Here is an 8,751-nt window from a genome sequence, read left to right as displayed (position 1 = left end):
GGGGGGGGGGGGATCTTGATATTTTTTTGTGGGATTCTCCTTAATAAACTCTAATGTATAAGGATGATTGTGCTTGTTGTCTACCAGTTTTATGTGGGATATTGATATTTTTTGGCAGTTCTCGTTACATATATATGACTTCAAACGTTAAGCTTAAAACAGGGTGAAAGAGCGTAGCAGCCCTTGGAAAAAACATAATAAAAAAAATACAAGTAGCGTACAGTGAAAGCTTAGTAGACATCTGATTGAAGTTAACCAAGAGACTTATACTGCAATCTACTTCACACACATCCCAAGACACATGGCCATGACAACAATGAACCCTTTCATTAGCTGCCATAACATCACATTCAAACTTCATCTTATCTTCCTCATATTTGTTAACCAATCCAGAGTTCACCAAACTATTAACAACTTGGTCATTCATTCCTCTTATAGATTTTATAAGTACCTTGATTTCTTCCTTCTGCCGACGGATCTCATCCCTCGCCTCCAATAAGCTCCGCTTTTGCCAACCACCTGACGGTCCTTCGTCTGACCAAGTCTGACCAATGGGAAAACCCATGAACAGTGCATCTGAAGAAATTTCTTCCCGGATTTGCATCTGTCCATGATTTCACAAGTCTCGTCGAACTACCGCAGTAATTGCAGATTGGACCAGTAATTTGTATTTGCGAATTTGTATCAGAAACTGACCCCGAAATTTCACTCATCATTCTCTAGCTAATGATAGTTGATGAAGAAGAGAAGAAAATAAAATGGCCTTAGGAGTAAATGATAGTTAATAGTCTTTAATTATGTCGACTTGAACACGTGGTACAATCCAGAAAATAATAAAAAGACAAATTATTGCTACGGAAATTCCAAATGACTTCACGATGAAGTTAACTTCTACTCGCCGTCTTCAACAACCTGAACAAATACTTGTTAGTGTAACCGATGATCATACACAAAACATTAAAAATGTATCAAGTGGCAATGTTACTTACACAATGAGGTAGAGTATGTCTAGGCTGCCTGCATTTTGAACAAGCATATGGCTTCTGAGACTTCCTCGGCTTGGTCCCCTTTTTACGTGATAGTTCTAGCCATGTAAGCCAATGAGACTTCTTTTGCCTACCAGGCTTCCGTTCGGTATGGGAGGTATACATTGGATATTTGGCCCAATCGGATCATGATCGACATTGGTCATGATGTTAGTCGCGTACGATGCATATACATAATCTTTTCTATAGTAAGCGTCGACCACGGTAGACATATGCCATCCACTTGACTTGGCAGCCTTAATTGCATGTGAACATGGTATTTTCTCAACACCAAACACCCCGCATGAACAAGATTTTGCTTCCAAGTCAACCAAACAGTCATGTTGCCCACCATTAACGTGGAAAAGCCAACCATCAATGCGTTCGACCGTCATCATATATGTGTAATGCTCTATTACGGCCAATAAGAACTCAACACCCCGACTAAAAGTGGTTGTCAGACTTAGCGCATCCTCTCGCCTTTTTCAATACCACCTACCTAACTTTTTCATAATAAACCCAATGAGATATGCGATCGGATAACCTTTGGCTTTCTTTAGCGTGGAGTTGATAGATTCCGCAATGTTGCTAGTCTTGATGTTGTTGTATATATCTCCTGGACAGTAAACTCGAGACCATAAAGCTGGATCTGCCTCATTTAAGTAGGCTGCAAGAGCCGGATTTACGTTAGTAAGCGAAGCCATGTAGCGGTTGTAATCATCATGTGTATGTGCATATGCTGCCCCTTTCACCAAGTACATCAGTTGCTTCCCATTGAAATTAGAAATTATGTTTTGTTGGAGATGGTAGTAACATATCCCTCTTGTTGCCCATGGGATAACATTGCGACATGCTTTAGCTATTGAGCTGTGCCTATCCGAAACTACTACCAATGAATATTCATCCAAGATACACTCACTTAATTTAAGGAAAAACCAAACCCATGAAGCATCACACTCTGAGTCGACAATTCCAAAAGCCAACGGAAATATCTGAAAGTTACCATCCTGTGCGCAAGCGACTAACAATACACCTTCATACTTGCCGGTGAGATGGGTCCCATCAACCACAATAACTCGCCTCACGTAATTGAAACCACATATTGAAGCATCGAAAGATATGAAAATGTACTTAAACCTATGCTCGTCATCAACAACAAGGTCAACGACACTTCCTGGGTTTGACTGCTCTATTTTCCTAAGACAATAAGGCAATTCGCATATCCAGATTCGGCGCTTCCTCTCACATATTCTTGGGCATATTGTAAAGCCCTGTACGAAGTTGTGTAATCCAAAGTAATGCCGAACATTGTCCACATTGAATATTCGATATGTTGTGGGACAACACCATCTACTCTTCCTACCCGGTCTATAAAAAGCCTCCCCATATATTTTGAGGTGCAACGCTTACGGTTAGCTACGCGGTCCACATTAGAACATGTATGCACGTTCAGATATTTGGTGACCCAAAAAGTGTTTGGATCATTCTTCACAGTTGCCATGACTCTCCATGTGCATACTGGCACAAAGCATATTGCCACCAACCGAGAATTTGTGGACTTCTTAATTTTGAAAGAGAATTTTAACATAACAGCGGTCAAACGCACCTCAGTTATGACATCATCTTTGCATGCAAAGCATTGACCTACTTTCAGTTGGTCTATCCAAGGATTATTTAACTGTCCATGAATACCTCCAAAAAACGGTTTCCCTTCTTCAACATCTACATCCAGGTCATCTCAATCTCTATCGTCATCTTCATCTTCCAATTTCTCGTACTCACTGTAATCAAAATCCATGTCATCAACATCTTTCGGCTTCTCATCTGTATGATCAGTTTCATGGAAAGCTTATGCACATTCTTCTGCACACTCTTCGGCACATGGATCTACATCGTTACCAAATTCATCTGTTGGCTCCCCATCGTCAACAGAACGAGAGTTCTTTATATCATTAACACATTCTTTAACTGGCTATCCATCCATGCATCGCGTAGAGACGCAAAGGCGAACAACGTTCCTACTACTAAAATCTATCAAGTTCTGAACTGATCTATCATTTGTGATATAGACAGGAGGGGTATCTTGGGGCAATTGTTGAAGCATCATCTCTGTTGAGGGATACGATAACTGAACCATCTCTGTTTCTTTGTCAATCAGTTAATCTTCTACAGCCATTTCAACAAGCTCAGCTTATGTACAACCGTGTCCGCAAAAAAAACATTCTCCCACCTTTGTGTCCATCCATGTCAAAATGCCAATACCCATTTCTCGTCAGCCATACTCTGAAAACAACAGGTATTTGCGCCATTTACCTGAAAGAGTAAGCAGCAAGTTAAATACTCATTATATAGTTGACTATCCGTAGAAGTCTTAACTCAATAACCTAATTGCCTAAGAAAACCAAAAACATGATTGATCCAAAAGTATAATATATTATCATAAAAAGATATATACTGAGTCAAGTACATAACCGATATAAAAGAAACGCACTAAAAAATCAAAAAAAATCTTTATAAATTTCTTATTAAAGACTATTTCAATTATACAGACTTCACAGATAACTCCAACATTTTGACTTCCAAAATAAGTCTAATCTGATAACCTAACAGCCTATAAAAACCAAAAACTTGATTTCTCAATATGTATAATATATAATCATGTCAAAAACATACAGAGGCAAGTACATAACATATATCCAAAAGTACAACAAGAAAATCTTAAAAATTATTCACCAATTTGCAATAAATAGGCTTTCAAATTATGAAGATTTCATGTTGATATCAACCGTGTAGACATCAAGTAGTCTCTATGAAGATACTTCACCTTGAAGTCTATATTGTGTGGTCTATTTTTGTAATTATATTTTAATAAAGCATACAACGTACGAAGTCTACTAGGATAGTTGACTTTTTTTGTTGTCTTCCTTTGTTAATTTTTTGATCAGTTTTGCAATTAAAAACATATAACAGAGTAGACTTCTTAGAAAGTTTCAACAAGTTAACTTCGATCACAGTCTACTATGGTTATTTTTGCAATTAACCAAACCATTGACTTTGTAGTAGACTTCTAGCTAACAAGTAGACTTCATCTATCCGTCAACTAGAAAAAGTAAACTTCGTTGTGGTTAGTTTTGCAATTGACCAAGTTTGACTTTTCCCAAGTAGACTACGTACGAAGTCTCCAGAAACGTTGACTTCATTTGCATTCTGCCGTGGTCATTTTTGGGGTTGACCAACATTTTAATTTATTTAATTAGTAGACTTCTTTTGCAGTCAACTAATTAATTTAATTTCAATAATATTACGGTCAATGCTTTTATATTTTGGTCAACCCCAAAAATAGCCACTATAGAAGTCTACTCTTTTATTATCGCTTGAAGACTTTGTCCGGCAGTCATAACTAAAAAGTCAAGAATTTGGTCAACTGCAAAAACACACCTTAGTAGACTGCAAACAAGTATCCGACAGAAATATTATAATGCAGTCTAAACCATATTTTTTTTGTTTTCAAATGAAATGAATGACACTGAAATTTCAGTCTACAGGCTCGAAACTCGATAAATTTTAAATTGCAAAACTGATCACATAGTAGATTTTACATGATATTATGACGGTTGGACTAACAAATAAAGTCTAATTTCGACAAAAAAACACAAGGAAAATCACGAAATCTACTGGAAAATAACCTTACGGTGGTTGTTTCGCAATGTCAAGCACCGAGGACGTCGTCTTTACTCACCACTGAAGAAACCCAACACCAATTTAATCGATCACGACATATAATAGGATGAAAAAACTTTCAAATTATTTTGGATTAAAATGGAGAGGAGATGGAAGACAATGAAATTCTCATAGCATTGGGTGTTATTTAAGCTCACAAATTCGGGTTGTTGAAGCATTAAGAGCTTCAAATTTAGTTGTTCGTGGTTGTTGGAAATTTGATGGTGGTGACACAACCGTAAATAAGAGAAGAAGATGAGGATATGGATGTAATAAATATTTTCGCAAGAAATTCAAATAAATCAGAAATAATGACATTTTTGTGAATACAATGAATGGCCGAGGATTTAATAGGGAGAAAGTGGCAAATGTTGGAGAGAGAAAGAGGGGTCTAACATTGCAACTGACTCAAGTTAGGGGTCCAGTTTTGCAAGCTTGAAGCGTCCCATTAATATACTCATATAACGTATCATCTTATTATATAAAGTTGAGTTTTAAAAGTTAGTCATTAACAAAACTTTGACATGTGTAAAAGTTAATATTTAGTAAGAGAGATTTGAGATTACAACCAAAAAAAAATATATTTTGTTTTAAACAATATAAGTAATGTAAAAAGATAATTATAAAAATATTACAAAAAAATAAAAGTTTTTTTAAAATAATTATAAGGAAAGGTAAATTTTTCAGAAAATATTTCATAAGATTGTTGTAATCTCAAATCCATCCTATTAAATTTTTCATAAAGAAAATATACAGTTAATTATTAATTCTAAATTTTATAAATACTCACTTCTATATAAACATAGATCTTCTCATATTTTTCATCTAGCAAAATAATTTATTCAGAAATATCACTTTCAACTTTGTTCTATTGGTAAAACTTTTTTAATGGAAAGATAATTTTTTTTTTATTACTTTCTCTCTTTCTCTTTAATGGAAAGATAAATATTACTTTCTCTTTTTCAGTTCGGAATAGGTAAGATTAATATGTGGCCCAAAAAAAGATTTATATATGCGTATTCCTTTTCTAATACTATATTTTGAAATTTAATGTAGTTAGATTGTTTTATTTAATTTATCTTTTCACGTTTGAATTATTTGTGATTCATATATTATTCTGCTTATAATTTTATATTATTTTTTATTTATGTCAAATATATTTTTTTTTAATTTATCTACCTTGATTGGTTGGCCATAGACCTTTTTTTGTGCAAACATAATTGTTACAGTTCATTCAATCCCAAAGAGAGATAAGGAGTAGAAGATCATCAACCTAATGATTTGATAAAATAGGCTAATCATACTTAAGCTTACAACAAACATAGATAGATAGATTGTGTTGTTGATAGATCCATAGGAGTTCTGAGACTGTGACACCCTGGTTTGCGGATATGTTTAAAATAATTGATTTGGTCACTTATATCACCAAAGTGCACTTATCTTTTCGATCAAGGGTCCTGAGAGAACTCCAGAGTTAAGCGTGCTTGAGCTGGAGTAGTTTCAGGATGGGTGACTTTTCGGGAAGTGATTGTCGGAACTGTGAGAGTGAGGACAAAACATAGGGAAAATCATATGGTAATTTGTAGGATCGGTAAGTAAACAAGTACTTAAAGCTTCCCAGACGTAACAAACCGGCCGTCAGATATGGGTGGACCAGGAGTAGATGTGGGGAGTAGATGTGATGTTAGAAAATGATCTTTAGTTTCATTGGTTTTCGGAGCAAACCATTTTTAGATAGCTGAAAGACGTGAACATGTTCTCTCGACACATGAGGAGGACAGAGCCGAGGTTATCTTTTTGGTGGAGGAGGTTGGACGCAAGGTTATCTCCCCAAGGGAGGAAAGTGGAGAAGGTTAGACGCAAGGTTATCTTCCCAAGGGAGGAAGGTGGAGCCAAGGTTCTCTCCATGGTAGAGGAGGTTGGACGCAAAGTTCTTTCCATAAGGAAGGAGGGCAGAGCTGAGGTTCTCTCCATGGTTGGTCATATACTGTTGTGATGATACATTATTGATTAGTATATTATGTAATATATTTTTTACTCGAAATGTTTTTGAGCCAATAATTTTAGTAATTAAAAAAACTATGCAAAAGTGAAAGTAAAAAAGACATATAATAGTTGGTTTAATGTGTTCATACATACATTTTATAGATGGTGATAAAGAATATATTTGTAAGATACAATATATTTAGGTGTAAAAAATACGCTTTTAATGATAACATACATAAAAAATTTGTAAATGGATATAAATCAGTATATTATAACAAAAATAAAACTTATAAGTAACGTAAAATAAATTTTAATATATTTTTGTTAAATTTTAACTTTATTTACAAAACTTAAAACATGCACATCGAACAGGTCCTTATCTAGTATCATATATATAACAACTCATGAAATATCCATATCAACTATTTATCAAAAAAAAAATCTAAATAAACTTTAAACAAAGAATCATACATGTTTTCGAGATCCATTTTATATAAGTATCATATATTATCACTGATTTAAGTTGAATTATATGACTAATTTTAATTAAATTACATATGCCGTTTAGTCTTGATTTTCTTTAAAATGATATATTGTGAATCTGACTAATTTATGTTCTGAATATATTATTAAAAAAGATAAAGATATCTTTCTTACGAATACTTTTTAAATGATAAATATTTTCACTATTTATAATTACTTTTATCTATATATTTTTTTTTCAAAAGGTAATTAACATATCATTTATTATGGTTCCAATAACGTAAGTATATAGCTAGATATAGAAACACTATTAAGATACTAGGATATTGACCCGTGCGTCAATGCACGAGAAAGTGAAAACTTGCAATGACTAACATTGTTAATTCATATTTCCAATGAAAACTTTATTGTAATCTTTAACTGTATAACATGAAATTCCGAAATAATGCCTTACTTGAATCAACCATATTAATCAAATAATAATTTTGCTGTAAATACAAAAATTGATTCAATGACAATAAGAGAACAAAATTAACAAGATATATGAGTATAGGTTTGCTGAATCTAGTAAGATCATCTATTCTGAAAGATATTCACATGCATAAAGTAAATTTTAAATCATTATTCTATCAAAATTTACAAAAAGTACAAAAAGTAATAAGAGAAGCATGCTGAGAGAGTCCATAGCTACAACATATGTTTTAAAAATCGTTAGGCGTTAGTCGGACGGTGAGGAATCGCCTAACGCAGAATCAGTCGGAGATTATACGAGAATTAATAGGAGACTAGTTTTAGGGGTTTTTATCGATAAATGATTATAATATACTATATATGTGTATCTGTACAGTCTTTATAGTGTAGTCTAGTGGTTCTAATCTGAAGGTTATATCTCCTTGACCCAAGTTCGATCCCACCAACCTTGTTTTACCCTTTTTTAAATAATTTCTATTTAATGAAATACTAAATGACGAATATGTCTTTGTCTTTAACCTCTGAAAACCGAGATCTCCAACCCTATAATCTGCCGTCATTTTTTTCCCCTCACTTTTCATCATTTCATTTGTTCTTTACTATTGTTTATTGCTTTATATACTAGATCAATCAAATATCTATTGATTTCTATCTTCAAAACTCCAAAAATCAATTTTTCTAAATTTCCAATTTTTGAACCGATTTTACTATAATCCTAGCAGTTCCTTGCCATCTAGCGCCTATTCTTCGTATAATCGGCTACCTTGACCGCGTTTTTGAAAAGAGACTACAACCAATCAAATTGACTAAAAAAATAGATATGTGAAAGTTAGAAATCACAATCAATTACCTAGATGAATACATGGAAGAGATGATCGAAGATTTGGAAGATGGAAAACAACACCAAACAAAAGTTAGATAAATAAATCAATAAATGAAACATTTCAAATTTTAAGGAATATGAGTGGATCAATATCGATTAATAAATTAAAAGAAAATAATACTCAGATTTTCTAAAACTTGGAGATGTGAAACACAATATTCAGAAAAAAAAAAAAAAAAAAAA

General features: G+C 33.6%; 1 protein-coding gene across 1 annotated transcript; it reads right to left on the bottom strand.

Moving 5' to 3' along the window:
• LOC104767997 lies at positions 277 to 2,526 on the bottom strand. The gene is made up of 5 exons (XM_010491949.1): positions 2,389 to 2,526; positions 1,525 to 2,296; positions 1,121 to 1,437; positions 452 to 544; positions 277 to 333 (listed from the first exon to the last, which is right to left on the bottom strand). Exons 1-5 carry the CDS (start codon positions 2,524 to 2,526, stop codon positions 277 to 279), a joined length of 1,377 nt encoding a protein of 458 aa, XP_010490251.1.

Source organism: Camelina sativa, chromosome 19, assembly GCF_000633955.1.
Source record: "Camelina sativa cultivar DH55 chromosome 19, Cs, whole genome shotgun sequence".
Classification (NCBI taxonomy): domain Eukaryota; kingdom Viridiplantae; phylum Streptophyta; class Magnoliopsida; order Brassicales; family Brassicaceae; genus Camelina; species Camelina sativa.
The sequence above is the reverse complement of the archived record's forward strand: the minus strand, read 5'-3'. Positions and strand labels throughout refer to the sequence as shown.